The 18,358-nt window shown below is 36.2% G+C and overlaps 1 protein-coding gene across 4 annotated transcripts in view; it reads right to left on the bottom strand.

Moving 5' to 3' along the window:
* The window catches only part of MAP3K7 (mitogen-activated protein kinase kinase kinase 7), a 72,183-nt gene that overhangs the window by 18,688 nt on the left and 35,137 nt on the right, over positions 1 to 18,358 (bottom strand). For 2 of the 4 annotated variants that reach the window (XR_005720830.1, XM_040238793.1), the window contains exons 10-13: positions 16,530 to 16,660; positions 15,737 to 15,866; positions 13,112 to 13,192; positions 5,514 to 5,578 (exon numbers count right to left, since the gene is read on the bottom strand). Coding sequence is in view for 2 of the 4 variants with exons in the window: in XM_040238793.1 (XP_040094727.1) it covers positions 5,514 to 5,578; positions 13,112 to 13,192; positions 15,737 to 15,866; positions 16,530 to 16,660 (407 nt within the window). In the remaining 2 variants the exon portion in view is untranslated. The remainder of the gene's footprint in view (positions 1 to 5,513; positions 5,579 to 13,111; positions 13,193 to 15,736; positions 15,867 to 16,529; positions 16,661 to 18,358) is intronic. The other 2 variants (XR_005720831.1, XM_040238794.1) reach the window with 1 other exon arrangement.

The following is an 18,358-nucleotide window of genomic DNA, read 5'->3' as shown; positions in this document are numbered from 1 at the left end:
CAATATGCTAACATCTGTATTAAAAAAAAAACTAAAGAAATATTCAAAAGCAAACCATAACTATATTTTTTGAATACCTGAAAAAATCCAAGGCATAAATAAGGACAGGTAATACTTTGATAATTTAAAAAAAGTATCAAACTGCTGGCAATTGAGTATGAAGGAAGTCTTATTTTTATAGTAGCTGTTTAAAAAAAAAAATCACTGATGGCCATAAATGCTCTGAAACTACCAAAACTCATTTAGGTTGCTCCTTCCTTCAAGACATTTACAATTTCCTTCAAGACATTTATAATTCCTTTATTCTCAAAGAAACGGAAAAGTTCAATAAGAAATATAGAGAAACTTGACTTACCACAAGGACTGGCTATGAAAGTGGTTATGAGGGTTCAGAAATGCCACACAGCAATTTAAGGCAGCAAAAGAATACTAAGCCAAATTTAAACTGCAGGGCAAATGACCATCAGTAGACACGAACCCAACTGGACTTGGACCAAAACTTTATAAAAAGGAATTGGGAGTTATTTACAAACAAAAATAAAACTTTGCTTTTTATGTTTCACCTGAAAGACTGGGAAAATATTTTCATAAGTCAAGAATCTACAGCCAGGGTTACTATTAGACTGACATCTGAAAGCTATTTAAAACCCTCAGGAATCATCTTAGCTGCTAAAATTATAGGAGCACAAAACACAGAGATTAAATGTTGATTTATATGATATTTTTGTGAAGTAACATCTGAAGAGCATAAATATTCAAAAGAAATGGGTATCAGTAGGTAATGTGGATTTACAAGAGTACTTACTCCATCACAAGAATCACAAATTAATTAAATCTAAAATATTCTTTTTAATCCAAAATTATGGGCTCAATCTAATTCTGGCTTCACCACAGTTTATTACAAGACAAATTTTAGATTTTATTTTTCTTATATGGTCTTTAAATTCTTCAGTAGGAAGGTATACTATGAATTAGGAATTATTTAGGAAATATAATTATGTAGGCTTCTGATTTAGAGCTTAACAGAAAATTATTATTACAGACAAAAGAAATAGTATGAAAAATTGTATTCCTTAACTAAATAATGACAATGTATGATAATACATCTCTTGATATGCAACAGAAGGCCTTTAAAGCAGATACTTTCTATAGTCTCTGTACAGAAGCTTCCCTTATGATACAGAAAGAAACGAATGCCAATGGATTTTACATCTTTTCAAGTGGTAGTTTTGCTTTATTTTTCTATAGTAATATAGTGAGAATAGGTGGTAAGAGACTTGGGAGGCACAAGATGGGGGCAGGCATACGAGCATGTACCAAGCATCTACTGGTGTGTCTGGTACTTTCACATGCTGTAAGAACCCTGGGGGTTGGACATTATTGACCCCACTGGTAGATAATGTTGAAGTTCAGGGAAATGAAGGACTTGCTCAAAGCCACATATCAGGTCAGTAAAGGTAGATTCTTGAGTCCACATAAAAATTAGTATGTCTGGTTCTCTGAATAATATCATATCATACTGCAGCTGTAATTTGTCATTGACTGCAGCACCCTCCAAGAGAAATCTTGAAAACAGATCTATAAATTTATTATCACGGAGGATTAGCCTTGCTCAAAAATACAGTAAAAACTGATAAACAAACAGTATTTAAATAATCAGTGATGATGCAGACCAAATGAAGCCAAAACACTTGAAAGTGAAGGGGTCTATGATTACTTTACCATGCACTGCATTCAGTTTTATACGCAAGACAGAACGATAGTGTAGAGTTTCTGTGCTTTTGGAAGCAGATCTGGATTCAAAACTTGATTATAGCAAATACTAGCCAGTGGCAAGGGAAGTAAGATTTAGGTAAGTTTCTCTAAGCCTCAGTCTATCTATCTACAAAATGGGGAAAATAAAAAGTACCAAACTTTCACGTTAAAATGTCAATAACATATATTAAAGGCCTGGCAGTAAAGGCACAAAATGGGTGCACAATAAATAAAAGGCAGTTGTTGTTACTGAAGCTCTCCAGTTGATCTGGGTTTAAGTCTGATCTGCCCAAACAAGCTCCTGGGAGTCTGGGCCTTTTGTCAATGTACCCTGGTCAAAGCCTACCACGAATGCACCTACCTGTAGTGGAGTGAGTTGGGTTTAGTATCTGTTGCTGCTGCTGAGTCGCTTCAGTCGTGTCCGACTCTGTGTGACCCCATAGACGGCAGCCCACCAGGCTCCCGTCCCTGGGATTCTCCAGGCACGAACACTGGAGTGGGTTGCCATTTCCTTCTCCAAAGCATGAAAGTGAAAAGTGAAAGTGAAGTCGGTCAGTCGTGTCCGACTCTTTGCGACCCCATGGACTGCAGCCTACCAGGCTCCTCGACCCATGGGATTTTCCAGCCAAGAGTACTGGAGTGGGTTGCCATTGCTTTCTCCATTAGTATCTGTTGCAGTAAAGCAAAGCACTCTCCCCGAGGCACTTTCCGTGATGGCACCCCACTCCAGTACTCTTGCCTGGAAAATCCCATGGACAGAGGGGCCTGGTGTCCATGGGGTTGCAGAGTTGGACACGAGTGAGCGACTTCACTTTCACTTACTAGAGGATCTAGGCTTTCGGTGAGTGATTTGAAGGAGGCCACAAGGAAGGAGGGGTTCACTCTAGATTGGCTACTGTCAGAAAGTAGTGGCAGTTCTACCAGGAGGGCAGAGCAGAGTGAGGGTAAAGCTGGTAACTAGTAGAGCAGCAGCAGGCACTCATATCCGCCGCGAGAGGGCAGTGTTTGGTTTTCTGTGGGTGGCACAGTGATCTTGTTTTCCATCTGTGCTTAGACAACACTGTAAAATGGCCCTGTTTTCTCTCAGTTTTCATGGTCTCAGAGTCACTTTGTCTACTGGTGTTCTGAGATACTGTTTATTTCCAGCTTCTAACAACACCAAGGCTTTAGTATGAGATCAGTTCCTCGACATCAGGTGTGGCTTTTTTCTCAAATGCAGGCCAGATCCATTACATATGCTTAATGAGCTTCCTAAATTAATAAAAACCTCAGTTAATTTAAAAGTGAGATGTATGCTGTGTTGAATCTTTTACATGAACATTACACAAGCACTTTTAATTAAGAAGCTTGCTATGTTCACGATTCCTCCTCTCCATAGAAATGGCAGTATAAAAACTGCCAATTTTAGTTGACAGATGAAAAATTTAAATGATTTTATTAAGATCAATATTGAATCTAGAGTCAAAGTAGAAACACCTATCCGATCACTTTCTTCTATGAGATATAATTTTGAACTTCATCAGGAAACTCTCTTTTCCTCTGATGACTGTACTGGCTGGGCAAATACTTTTATGTTCTTTATCAATTTCCACGGCCAAAACAAACCAAAAAAATCCCTATGCATCTGTTTAATCACTGCTTAGCCAGACTTTAAAAAGAACTATACCTTCAATTTTGAAAATCCAGATTTGCATACTTTTCCTCTCCAAATAATGTTATTTTCATGAGTAATTAGAAAGATTTAATGGTCATTTATCATAAACAACATTTTCAGGGGAAAACGTTTTCATAGTATATTAAGATTAATATCTGTCACTCTCATCCCTAACTGGGTATTAGGCATTTTAAGGTTGTCATACATAAGTAATTCTGAATGAGTGGATCAATTTTAACACTGGCTAGGCAATGGTTGTACAGAACCTGTTTCACAATGAATTTTACCACTGTATCAAATTCCCCCTTATTCTAAACCTTTGGAGTATTCAGTGACAATGCATGCAAGTCTGCCTCAGTTCCAGAGTTCTACTATCTCATGTACACATAAATATACACGCAAATGGTAATGATCAGGTCATACAGGATTTGTGAGCAAGTAAGTAAGGCTTGGTATGGTCAGGTCAGTCCTGAAATACAGCGATGCCTTTATCCTAGAACATAGAGAAAAAGCACTGGCAGATGCTCCTGAGCTGTCTTAGAGCAAGCCTCTCATTCTTAATCAAAGGGAGAATACTTTGCTAGAGTTTTTCATAACTGGAATGTCAACGGCAATAGTAAACAGCATTAAAAAAGGCTGAGTTCATCAAACCTTTAAGGAATCAAAGTGAACACCAGATATCAAGCTATCTATTACTAAATGCCCTGATTAATGCTGGAAGTATATGAAGGGGAGAGAGTGGGAAATTTCATTTAAAAGTTCTGAGATCTCACAAAAGCAGATATACTGAAAAAGATGCTATTAAATTAATAAAATTAAGATTTAGGATCACTTAATATCATAATAAATTAGTATTATACATATATACTTTATGCATGTTTGTGTGTATATGCTTATACATGCTTATATTTGTGTGCATATGCATACAGCTGTGCATATATGAATTTGAAGGTGTGTGTGGGCATTATGAGAAATATTTCCATATATAAGTGAAGATCAAAGATACTTATTATTTAAATATCTCAAGTAGTTTCTGTTAGTTAAGTTAGTTGATGGCTAGAAAAGGCTTTCAAATTTTTATTAACAACTACAAACAATCTCTAAAATTTCAAGCATGCTATAAAAAAGAAGTAATAATAAAACATCTTTTAAGATGAAAAGTACTAACACATTTTATCAGAAATTAAATCACATTGGTTATAACACATAATCCTATAATTTTTTATGTGGTATTTTTATCACTTCCCATGCATGCTACAGTATTAAAGTTTATTTCGGCACAACTGAAAGCAAATCAACAACAGAACCTCATAATTAGTTTTCACTTCATTTTAAGAATATGATATAAATTATACATGTTAAGCATTGATGTAAATAATAAAAAAGGCAATGATTGCTACTTTTATATACTTGGTTGGTTAAACTCTGCACCTGTTCAATAATGGCTTAAACTGCAGCACTGTCTGGGACGTCTTCAAAGAGGTAAGGGGAGTTTAGAAGAACATCCAGAAATATAAAGATGAAGAATAAAACCCGTAACAACTGGGACAGAAGCCCTGCTAGAGTTTATCCATCTGCTTAGTAAATACTGTCTTAAGGATGTTTAAAAATGTAAATCTAGAGATGGACACGACCGAAGCGACTTAGCAGCAGCAGCAGTGGATATAACAAATTAAAAGATTAGTTAGAGTCCACCAGGTATGGCAGTGCCTGTGACCCCAGAGAAGTGACATCTTTATTGGGGGAATACTTAATCTCTTTAGTAAAAAGGAGGTTAACACTAATGATATATTTTGGAGGACAGTGTTAATGACAAATTGTTCCAAGTACAAAACCGAATACTTCCTTATTAAAGCATATATGAAAACCACATAACACACACATAGCATTACTGAATTAACCAATCTCTTCTTAGATGCAAGTTAATAATGGCATCTATACTTTTTTCCACTTACATATTTAAGTTGATGATAATGAATTTCTCCATTATTATTTTAGGTCAACTTATAAAGCTTATTTTGCAGAGGATATATATTCCAGTTAATTTTTGATTTGTGCCCATCACTCATCTTCAAAGACAGAGAATTCGAATATTAAGTCTTACCTGACCAGGATCTGTTCCAGTAACAGTCAAGTCTTGGATGGATCTACGTCTTGGCTGCCCGTTGCCTTTTAAAAAAAAAATTAAAAATTAAAATACTGAAATCTATTCAGAGACAAGAAGGATTTAACTACTACAGTAGGAAGTTGGAATTTGTTGCTCCTTGGATCTACACAGAACGTGAGAAAAAACAAGTGTGTTCACTGTTAAAAAAAAGAGAAAGAAAGATGTAAGTAAAGAAAGAAACAGCTATAGTATTTTAACTCAAAAGTTGCTGGCTTACAATAAAGTGTGTCCTAATACAACAACCACTCCTACCACACGAAGAGCTGCTGAATTCTCTTCCACCATCTTCTGTCATGTGTTTAAATAGATGAATGCTTGGGGGCTGGGGCTGATGACGGCATCTATTTCAAGGGCCTTACGTTACAGTTTCTACAGCAAGACAGCTAGCAAGTTGTGAGCCATGACTGGCTTTAACCAACAGCAGTACCTTGTTCGTTTCAGAGCTTAAAAGGATGCTTAGGCTTGAATTTATTGCACTGAGTCACACTTACCTAATCCCATTAGTCTTTGTCAGAATCTAGTAATTTATTATTTGTGAACAACAACTCTTAATTCCTAGTGGAGATGAATGACTCTCATTCCGTTCTCAGATATACAGGTTGTTGAAATGGGCTAGTGTGTTAACCCTGCTTCAGGAACTTCCATGCTAAACATAACTGACTTAAAAATCAGTTTATGAAAGAACTAGACAAATCTAAGTCTTCAGCAACATGGGGTGAATTGAACAATAGCTTCACTCAGCACTTCTATTTGGGAATAGGGCTGTTTACACAGTTATTTTCTAAGATGAGAGATCAGCTGTCTAAAAGGAAACACCAAAATACTATGAGTAACAGCTGACACAATAGTCAAAATTCTTTCGACTCTGAAGACTGTATTATGTAATAGTGGGCAGCGCTCAGACCACGTGCTCTAACAGCTGTGGCCCGATCAGCCGACAGAATTCATTCTTAAAATTTTACATCTCCATAACCTTCATTATCTTATTTTAAACCAACCAACAATATATCCTAGCATCTTAATCAAGGTGACCCTACTATTTTGTACATACACTAAAAGGACCTTACAACAGAAGAATAATGTTTAATGTAATAGTACGTGAAGTGAATATAAAAACTCAAATTTATAGCTATCCTCTTTTGTATTTAAAGCTGTTTTAGAATTCTTTGCATAATCTTAAAGTTACTTCACATTTCATTTTATTCCAAGCTCCAACTTTCAATTACAAATTGACATAACAACAAACTGCACATTTATGGAATCAGGCACACTAAGATATTTCTCTGAAAACTTTTAATTATCCCCATTTTCCTGAGAACAAACAGGATCCCCACTACCATGACTAATGAGCAATTTCAGGCACATTTCATTCAACACAATCATTCTAAAATTAGCTGAGATGAGACAGGCTTGTAAAAGTGTCTGGAATTCTCTTTTCAGATTAGCAACATTTGTGAATCTGGGGAACCACCCAGCACATGTGTCTGAAAATCATTACATCACCATTGCAATAACAACAAAGACAAGCTCTAAGGGCGGGGAGTGGGGAGAAGGGGAGGAAAGAGGAATAAAAAGTTTTAAGTAGGGGAAAGGAGAACTGACAGTTAACAGATGCCATAAAATGAGAAATCTTTAAGCTACAGCATGAGTCAAAAGCAAGCAATACTAGGCAATGCATTTTCATTAGCATAACCATGGCAGAAACCATCTGGCATACAGTTCAGACGAAGCAAAAAAGGATTGCAATCAACAAATACTTGTTGCTCCAATATTAAGTTTCAAGCCATAATTTAGAAATATGAATGTAAAAAACATCAAGCTCCTATTATCACAAATGAAAATTACTGAGTGTGTGCTCAGTAAATTCAGACTGACTTTGAATTTTTTGGTAACTAAACACTAATTTAGAAACTCATTTACTCTACATTTTTTCATGATTCTTTAATATGTGCATACCTGTATTAAACACAGCAGTATAAAGGAAAAAAGTAGAAATAAGGGACAATATGATATCATATTGTCAATGGTTAATAAAAAAATATGGAATTTACAAATGATGTCTTGAGTTTTTTAATCTGTAATGAATTTTGGAACGTTCAGGACTTCTGACAGGGAACAAAAGATATTTTAAAAAATGACTTTTCTAAGAGCAACAAAAGGAATATACTATATCCCTAAGCCCGCCTTCTTCCCCACCCCTAAAAAGGTGGTTGGAACAGCAGCTAATAGGGCAATTGCTTTTACAACACAAACAAAATCCATCTCTCCAAAAAGCTGTTCTTTTTAAGTACAACTGATTTCCTGAGCTGGTATTTCAAAGTCATCAGAGTCCTTCCAGAGACCTTACCTAAAGTACTTACATTTTTCTAGGTTCCAACTTTCTGAAGACACGATTCACGTAAAAATCAACACATTTTCTTGGAGACATCTCTTAATCAAAATGTTGGAAATTTTGATATTTGTTAAGTTTTGAATATTAAAAATTATGGGACACTTATCCTTTTTATATTTAAAAAGTGATCTTGATAGACTACAATAAGGTGGAAAGAGACTACCAAAATATTTCCTATAAAGTTATATGCACTTTCCTATTTAATTAGTCACAAATACAGAATTTTATTGAAGAAGCAGCGTCTGCACTTGGCAGAAGCAGATGTAATATATCTTAGAAGAGCTCTCCTTGGGCCCCTGTGTCCCTAAACAAAGGCAGGTGTTAATAATACTATCTGTGCAAGGTAAGAACTTGAGATCTAGAAAAGCTCAATTCTTTTACCTCATGGTCTCCTCATAATGGTGCTGCACTGTTTATCACTTGGCACTTGTCATATTTTACTTAACTACCTATCACACTTTTGGTAAATAACCAATATACAATAGAGCTCAGTGTACCTGACTGAAATTTAAAGTGAATGAATAGTCATTAAATTTTTCTCAGTTAAGAGATCTAAATGCAGCTGAAACCATAAGGACTCCTAAAGTTTCTTTTCAGTTTCAAGAATATTATTAACAACAAATGTCAATTAAATTCAGAGACCTGGACAAAAATATTTTATGTGTATTAAGACTGACTCAACAAAACACTTGCATATTCAGCCTTCTCTAGCAAATCCTTAAGACAGTACATAATGCTTTTCGGTCAAAGCGTTCTATCAGTTTAAAATGTTATACCATCTTATTTCAGGCTTAGAAATAACAAAAGGTACACTAGAGTCTCACTGTTGAAGTTTCTCAAACAGAGGTACATGAAGGCAATGCTCATCTACAGAACAGAAGAGAAAAATTTCAAGTGTTTAAAATGAAGCCAAGTATTGTAATTTAGTCTGAACTTAAGAACCACTGAGTATGATATTATAGTAGTATTAATAAAAACTGTTTAAATATATTCTATAAAACCTTACAATTTAGCTTATTTTAAAAAGTTATCTTTTATAGTGTAATTAACAACAGTTATCAGTATGAGTATTTGGAAAAACTTACTTTTGCAAATCATATGTTGGAAATTTATTTCATTTCATAATAGCAATCAATCTGGTATAAACTATGCATGAGGATTTTTTAACAACAGAAAGGGAGAAAGTACAGAAGACATGTTTCAATTAAGTCTTTTGCAGGTGGTATGTGTATATGTATCTGACAGTACTTTCATCCAGTGGATTTCAAAATACATTATAATCACAGTTGACTTTCTTAAGTACTCTAGCTCTTCACACAAGGACTCCAGAGCAGGACTGCTGACACCCCTTGATAACAGACACCAGAGCCATGAACAAAGTATCTTTTAACTATTCAGCCTCTTGTTTAGTTGCTAAGTTGGACTCTTCTGCAGCTCCATGGACTGTAGCCTGCCAGGCCCCTCTGTCCATGGATTTCCCAGGCAAGGACACTGGACTGAGTTACCATCTCCTTCTCCAGGGGATCTTCCCAATCCAGGAATTGAATCCACGTCTCCTACATTGGCAGGTGGATTCTTTACCACTAAGCTACCAGGGAAGCTGACTCAGTCTCTTACTCTACGAAACTGGAAAAGGTTGTTACTCTTGTTGGGTAACTTTTTGACATTTTACCTGTTTAACTCTGACACGTCAAATTTTAAAAGAAATGTAAAATTTAGGTATTCTTCTAACACCAGATAAAATGTTACTATCAAAGGTATTATAGTTTCCCAATTCATAATCCCTATCTCATTTGAGTATTTGAAATGAAGATGGAGGGAAAATAGGCCCTTGGAAGCTCAGATAAGAACAAAAGCAAAATGTGGGAAAGTCAAGAAAATCCAAGTAAAAGAACCAAATAAACAAAAATCCATGTTTTTATGAAAAACTTAAAGGAAAAAGCTTTAGAAAAATTTAAGGCAATCCAATAATCTGCCACCCACTCTCTTTTCTTCAAATAAAAGTAACATAAAATGGATTAGAAAACTATAGATCAGATAGTTTCAATTATGGCCAAGAGATGTCTGCATTTACATTAACTTTGCTTAGGTTGCACAGTTATTTGGCAGGACATTCTCTACAAATGAAGAGTTAGCAAAATGTCATACTGTACTGACAACTGCTCTTATTATGTGTCTTGCTTGCTAAAAAGAAGCCAGATAGATTTACAGTCACTCTGTGGGCAGGGGAAAGAAGGAAGACTTAACCAGAACAAAGTTGCCAATACCTCTTTCAGAGCCAGGCCTAAAGTAGCAAGGGTACAAAAAATTGTGTAGTTTGATCCACAGAAGTCCTGAGGCATTAAAGGTCCATTTTTGCATGACCTGAGAGACTGTTAAACTGATGAATGCTGGTGTTAGCCACAGATTGCTTGTTCCTCATTTGCTGATGGCAGGGTATTTAACAGTGTTGAAGAGCAAGCAAAAAACAAGATTTGAATTTGTTGACCCATGACCAGGTTAGGCATTTTAGTCATTATAAAGACTGTATTAAAAAAAATTTTTTTAGAGTAACAGTGCCTATTTAAACACTTTTAAAACTTGGTAAAAATTTTTTTAAATGCAAGAAGTAACACTTCAAAAATGATACATTTGTACACTGCTAATAAATACACATTAAAAACTTACCTGATGCTTAAAGGAGCACTCCTAATAAAAAGAGGCAGTTTATCCCAAGAGGTACATTAAACTCAGTATACTGCACTTGGTCAAAGGAAAATATTATTGAAAATACTTATCCATACAGATGAAAAATAGAGCTTATATTTTAAAAATGCTTACTGGGATCCAATGCCAATTAATGCCAGTTTGGATATATCAAGAAGTATCGATACTATAACCACAGAGTTTGTAGGGAATCAACCTCAAATAAAAAAGTTCTAAAAGGTATTAAGAAATTTAGGGAATTAAATTTCATCCTTCTTTACAATTAAAATGGCCATGTAAGATAGTTGAGATATTCCCAAGGCACAGGTTATATCTTTTATGTTTAATTTAAAAATATAACCTAAGAATAAATTAATGTCTTTTATGTCCAATTATTTCAATTCCAGAGGTTGCATCCTTTATTAAAAAAAAAGCGAACTACTAGGTTAATGTTTGAATATTTTGGGAAAAAAACCCAACAAGAATATTTAACAAAATGTATTACTGAATACTATTTCCACTTAACAAGCATTGGTACTCTGGCAATTAGCAGCAGAATTAAGCTTTCCTGACCCCATAAGGATCCAGTGTCATTAAAAAGTATCTCCTGGATGAAGAGCTCAGTTAAATTTAACACGAACCCTAAGTAGGAGCAGCACAGAATTACTCTAACTTCTATGACTCAAACAAAACAAAAAGGGTGTAATCTGGTGTCAGAAGATCCACGATGGGATCCTGGCTGTGTAACTCTGGGAAAACCATTCAACTTCATTGGATCTTTTTCATCTGTAAAACGGCTATTAAGCTGATGTGCTTTAAACTACCTTACAGGCCACACAGCACATCTAACTAGGGTTTTTCAGCCCTGTCACTGCTGACACTTCAGAATGGGTAATTCTTGGCTGTGGGAGGCTGCCTGAGACACTCCAGACTGTTTAACAGCAACGAGGCTTCTGTCTAACATGTCAGTAGCACCTATTAGTTTTGACAATCATAAATGTTTCCAGACAGTGCCAAATGTCCCCTGGTAGGGTGTGGTGTGGTGCACACATTCACCCTGGCTCAGAACCTCTGCGACCGTTTTTCTCCTCTTTTCCCTTACTCATTATCACATACATCATTGGCTATTTCGCTATGTGTGGGTGTATCTGTTCTTAATGTTTACCCATAAGACCCAGATTAAGATTAGTGTGCCATCTGGCTAAATTTTTCTGATACTCTCAAACATTTAAGATAATCACAGCTCAGCAATATGAATATTTAAACATTGCTGCTTCTTCAGTTAAAAGTATTACTCCCTCAAACCTGGTATCTTTCAGGGCAGAAGTAAAATGATCCTAAGTACTTTACTAATTTTGAAAGCAGCCCATGACTCAATAAAAATATGCAAGGAATAAATTAACGGTATTCTCTGAAGGGCAACAATGAAAATGTAAAATAAACCACTTGAACAACCAGAATAACAAAGAACTACTCTAGAAATAAAGTGGTTTTGTATGGAATGGGCCCTAAGAACTGTTTGAAATATTTTATATACATCTGTAATTTACATATTTTACATGTATACTAGTTCTGACCCACTGGGAGCTCAATAATGGGTCATTTTCATAACCGGCACATATTTATGAAACACTATGTGTGAGGTCTTGAGCCAGACACGGCTGATGCCATCAATAATAAATAACAAAGACATAGTCTCTATCCTGAGGTTTCAGTTTACTGGAGGAGACAAGAACTACTAGGCATGGTGATTTAGATTCATCTATGAGATCATCACCATAAGAAATGAAAGCAATTTAACCATATGAGACTTGTGGGAGTTAGGTATAAAAACATAATTTGCAAGAAGATCCTCCTAATAATACATAGGAATCTGAAGTTGGCAAGATAATAATTATTTGGCAAGATACCATGCAAAACAGCAAATCTCATTTTGTTTTTGTTTTGTTTCTGTTTTCTAGGTTAAGGTGAAATAGTATTCAGTTACTCTTTTCTCAACTTTGTATTTTACTTGCTACCAACAGAAAGAGGCTGGGACAGAATGCCAAGAGGGAGCCGCCAAGCTGCAATGAAGGAAGAAAAGGAGCCAAGGACAACAAGTATTTTTAAAGGATTGTTTCCTTTCTGCTAGGTGTGAAAAAGGTCTGGGTTCAGCTATTCTGCTCATTTAAAAGATGAGAGGAAGGTGGCAGAATTCTGGGCTGGTATGCCTCCTTCCATGAAAAGGCTTATTACTTTACCCTCTAGTTCATCCTCAATTTTGGAGATGTGAGGTTTCTGGCCAAGCTGTCTTCAGTGCAGATAAATGTGTACAGTTTTTAATCTGTCTCCCTAAGGACTGCATGCAAGGTATCTATTTTCACATTCTATCAAATTGGAGCAAGAAGCATTTTATAAGTACTAGGGATTATTATTCCAGTTTTACAGCTATTAGACCAACCCAGGTGGTCCATGATACCTGCTATGACGGTCTCAGGGACATCCAGAATGTTGCCAAATGAAGCGGTTTTACGGTGGCCCGGTTTAGGCTTGGAAAAGGCTGCAAAAATACACACATACAGTATACATGCAAACAACCACAAATAGTAACACAGAAAATGGTGAACAAAAACAGAATACTTTTCATATAGTTATGTTAATAACACTTCATGCAGGATGGCATGCAGAACTATCAAACCCTTTGTCCATGCTTACACAAGGCATGATTAAGGAGCAAACAACTATCAATACAAGATGTTTCACATACTGGCTTTAATTAGCAGGAAAAAAAAAAAGGACAGAGACAAACAAAGCTGCAGGGTAATGAGAAAGCTAATTTCCAACACGTTCATAGAAATAATCTAAACGCAACCACTGATGTGCAGTGAGGGTCTACGATGAGAGTGGGAAGAAAAGAGTTAAAAAGAAATAAGCTGTCATATTTGTTTTAATTAAACAAACACAGGAATATGTGTTCAATGAAGTGTTTCTTGAAGTGTGCTACAAAGTACAATTCAGTGATTATACGATAACTATTGAATCAAAGTATGAAATGTGTATGCTTTTATAATTATAAATATTTAAACATACTTCTGATAAACTGAGTATTTACTGTAGTTTCCAAAGTTTAGGGTCTATTCCTGCTAAACTGGAATATTTCTGAAAGGCTGGAGAATATGAACCTGTCAAAGTAAGACAATTTACCAACAAATGTTCAGCCCATGTTTTTTTATTCATTTAGGCAGAGAAAGGATAGGGTTATTTAAATATATGTGGTTACCTTGAATCTGGTGAAATATCACCTATCTCAAGATTAATTATAAACCAGTACCTGACTAAAAAATTGACACCAGCAGATATAAAATTATTACTATTACATTACAGAACACTTCCTGTTTTAAGGTAGCAATCACTATTTGGGAGCTCTAACTTGAAAGATATTCCTGAAATGAAAAGGACTCTCAAAGTGTTAGGCTGCATTTCTGTATACACTGTTCATCAGACACTGTACTGTGACACCCCCACTGCACACAGAAACACTTGTGACTCAACTGACCTCCCTCCATTCAACCTGACTGTTTCTGAGGATTCCATCTATGTGGCAGAGACCGGCCAGTCTCTATTTTCCCCTTGTTCTTAGCAACAGAACCTCAACTGTACTCAGGACAGCAATGTTCCCAGATAAAAGACTCCAGATCCCCCTTTCCTTGAGTCCAAAGGGAGCCATCTGACCCTACTGCTACGGCCAATGACATAAACGTGGAAGCTGTTAGGAGGGACTTCTGCGAAAGCTTTTTGAAAAAGTAGCCCTTGCCCTAACTCCTGCTTCCTGATGCTGGGACTGTGGATGTGATGACTGGAACTGTAACAGCCATTATGGAGCACAAAGTCACCTTCAGGATGAAAGCCACACAACAGGGATTGGAACACAGAGAGACAGAAGAAACCCAGGCACCAAAGATCGAGGAGCCTACCTCCAGATTTGTGTGTGAAAAAAACTTTTGGGTTAAAGACACTGTTATTTTGGATATTCTATAATATCTAACTGATTCTAATGCTAACTGATAAGTAAGTGACTAAGATTAGTTGAAGTCAAGAAGAGTTAGGATGGTCCTCTGGACAACTTCTTTCTTAAAAGAACTTCACACAAAATGAAAATATTTTTTTTAGAAAGATCTTAAAACAAAACAAAACAAAATCCCACAAAACCTGGTTAGCTAAGTTAAAAAAAATGCTAATACATTAGGGAATATACTTGTATATACATATGTAGTTTAAAAGATTAGAGGTAATACACAAAAATGCTGTGTTTATTTTTTAGTGGGACAATTATGGAAGACTCAGTTTTTTAAATTTATATTTCTACATTTTCCACAATAGAAATGTATTTATAATCAGTTCCTCTCCACCTCTAGGGAAATCAGAAAGAAAACAATTTAACCCACCGTTACTAAATGAACCTGGTTAGAAAAGAAGGTTAGAAGTTCACTAAGGTAACAAAACATGTAATTATTTTTGTGCTGACCAGTCTTTCCACAATTAATCATTTTAAGTACTGACAAATGGAAGAGAAATGCTAGCTTTTTCCAGATCAAATTACTATGATCTTTTATTTTACAATTAAAAGAATTAATCATAAACTTAGCTACTTTTGCCGCTGAAAGGAGCAGCAGCAGACAGTAAGGCCAAATCATATCTTGATCTGGACAACATTTTTCTGCTAAATTTAAAACAAAACATTTGCTATTACTTGAGTTCGGCACAAAGCTCTAGTAGAATCACTCAAAATCCTCCTAAAAACATCCTAGTATTGGCTAAATTTCAATTTCTCATTTAGATTTTCAGCTCATATTGAGCTAAATTATATTTGATAAAAATCTGTAATAAGAAAATAAACTTTATAATGCAAATAACTTTACAAATCATGCTTGGTTTATCTGGAATTTGAGATGCTTTCTGCTAGAAGCATAGGAAGTATATTATAAATCAACTTCCTGCTTTAAAAAAATTTAGGACACACACAAAAAAGCCCCTGACATTCCCATGACTGAAACAACTGAAACTACCATCTTCGTTCCTCTTCAGACTTTTACTTCCTTTTTACCTGTGGTTGCAGCAATCCTGGCTTCTATTTCAGACATATCGGCACTCATCCTCTTGCCTTCAGAGGTTGGGGGCAAGCTCTCCACGCTGCTCCCGCGAGAAGCTCCCAAGCTCAAACGCCCAGATTCACTCTGTTAGAAACAGGTCAATTTGAATTACTGAAGCTCTTTATATTTAAAAATCCTGGGCAGCTAGAAGAAGGGAGATACCAACTGGGATTTTTATGGGTTCTGTTCTGAAAGAAATGGAAAGTTTTCAGGGAGAGGGAGCTGTAGGAGTGAGGAAGAACAAGCTGCAGACACTGGCCTTTAGGAAAAGGTGATCACTAGAGCTAGGAGTTAAATGTCCCAATTATTGGTTATCCTAAATGCCTCAAGGAAGACGAATAAAATCACTCCTTAAAACATTTAAAAACCAGTAACAGCAAAAATATAATAAATCTGGCAACATGAAATGATGGATCTAGAAGAACTCCTTTAACCAGGCAGTACAGCCAAGAAATCTCCATTTTATACTTGTAACCATCAACTGTTCAAGTTAGGGATCATCATAAGGAAGATATGCACAAATGTCAAAGGCAGCAATCATCAGATGGGGGGAGAACAATTAATTATAAAGAATTTCAGGAGAATCTCATTACACGCATCTACTCTTAAGCCTATCTGTCTGCTTCAGGAACAAGATTCAGGACTTGTATAGTCGAAGAAGGCGAACAATACTTGTTAGTATAATGTTCAGGACTTCATGACTACTGGTAAGGTTACCAAAATTTTACTTTAAATAACAAAACAAACCTGTTGTTTTGCCTGGTTTTTCAACAATTTTGATTCTAAGCGTTTAATTGTATCGTTTGTGGCAGGAACTTGTTCCATGTTAGTGTCACTTTTATTACTGGTGTTTGTAGAAGCGATGTCCATGAAGGAGCCTAGGAAAGCAAAAATATTTATGACAATAGGCTGGGAATAACACAAATGCTTCATTCAATAAAATGTAACTTAAATTCTTTTCTAAACTAGCAAGATATGAATAGAAGTAAGACTTTTCAAGCTATGAAGATACCCAAACAAACCCATTTTAAATGATATTTCAGGATAGCACAAAAAGGGAATCAAAGTGCCTAAACGGTTTTCTAATAGTCAAGAATGACTAAGATTCTTAGCTTGAGAGAAAGAAATGGCTATTAATCAAGATGGGAAAGACTATGGAAGGACTGAGTCAGAAAGGAGCCCAGTTAGGAAAATGGTAATTTTGAGCTCATAGCAGATATCAATCAAGTAGCTGGATATGTAAGTATGGAGTTCGAATTTGGGGTGGAACAAAAATATTGGCAAATACATGGTATACATGCATACTGGATGAGATTACTAAGGAATTGAGTTTAGACAAACAAAGCGGTCAAACTAAGCCCCGGGCACCCTGACATTTTAGGTTGGGAAGATGAAGAATAACCAGTACAGGAAACCATGAAAGTAAGTGACCAGAGATGTAAGATGAAGCCCAGGTTAGTATGGTATCCTGGAGACCAACTCAAAGTGCTGAAAATAATAGACAGTAACAAACTGTGTCAAAGGCTACTGAGAATCAGAAAAGATGAGATCTGAAAATCCTTCATTTAGATTTAGTAATGTGAAGATAACTGGTGACCTTGACAAGAGCAATTCTAGAGTAGTGGTATAATAAAAGCTTGAACGGAGTGAGTACAAGAGAGAATGGCAACAGAGAAGCTAGAGAAATGCAAATACAGACTTTAAAAGTCCCCGCCTTATCCACAGGGGATACATTCTAAGACCTCCAGTGGATGCCTGCAACCTTGCATACTGTGTTTTTTCTTATACATATATACCTATGATAAACTTTAATTTATAAATTAGGCACAGTAAGGGATTAACAAGAGTAACTAAAAATAAAACAGAACTGTAACAATATACTGTAATAAAAGTTACACGAATGATGTGGGCTCTCTCTCTCAACATATCTTACTGTACAAATTTAATATCTTTTTCTAACTAAGCACTTATCCTGCACTATGGCTGTTAACTTTTGCAGTTTGAAGCATGACAGTAAAACAAGCACAGATTTCTTTTTCCTTCTTCATGATTTCATGGATAGAAGTTCTTAATGCAGATCTTAGCAACCTCAGGCAGCACAGGATTTTTTTCCCCTAATTAAAGTTGAGAATTTTCACCTTTTCAGTTAGAGGTAGCACTTTCCAGCTTCTCTTTGGCATATCAGAATTGCCAGCATCACTACTCATGTAGTGGCCATTTGGGGCCATTACTAAATAAAATCAGGGTCTCATGAACACAAGCACTGTGATACCTTGACAGGTGATGTGACAGCCAACAGGGCTGCTGCTGCTGCTGCTAAGTCGCTTCAGTTGTGTCCGACTCTGTGTGACCCCACAGACAGCAGCCCACCAGGCTCTCTCGTCCCTGGGATTCTCCAGGCAAGAACACTGGAGTGGGTTGCCATTTCCTTCTCCAATGCGTGAAAGTGAAAAGTGAAATCGCTCAGTTGTGTCTGACTCCTAGTGACCCCACGGACTGCAGCCTACCAGGCTCCTCCGTCCATGGGATTTTCCAGGCAAGAGTGCTGGAGTGGGGTGCCATTGCTAAGTGACAAA

The sequence above is a fragment of the Oryx dammah genome, unplaced genomic scaffold (assembly GCF_014754425.2).
Source record: "Oryx dammah isolate SB20612 unplaced genomic scaffold, SCBI_Odam_1.1 HiC_scaffold_4, whole genome shotgun sequence".
In the NCBI taxonomy this organism is placed as follows: domain Eukaryota; kingdom Metazoa; phylum Chordata; class Mammalia; order Artiodactyla; family Bovidae; genus Oryx; species Oryx dammah.
Note: the sequence above shows the minus strand (reverse complement) of the source record. Positions and strands in the feature narration are given on the sequence as shown.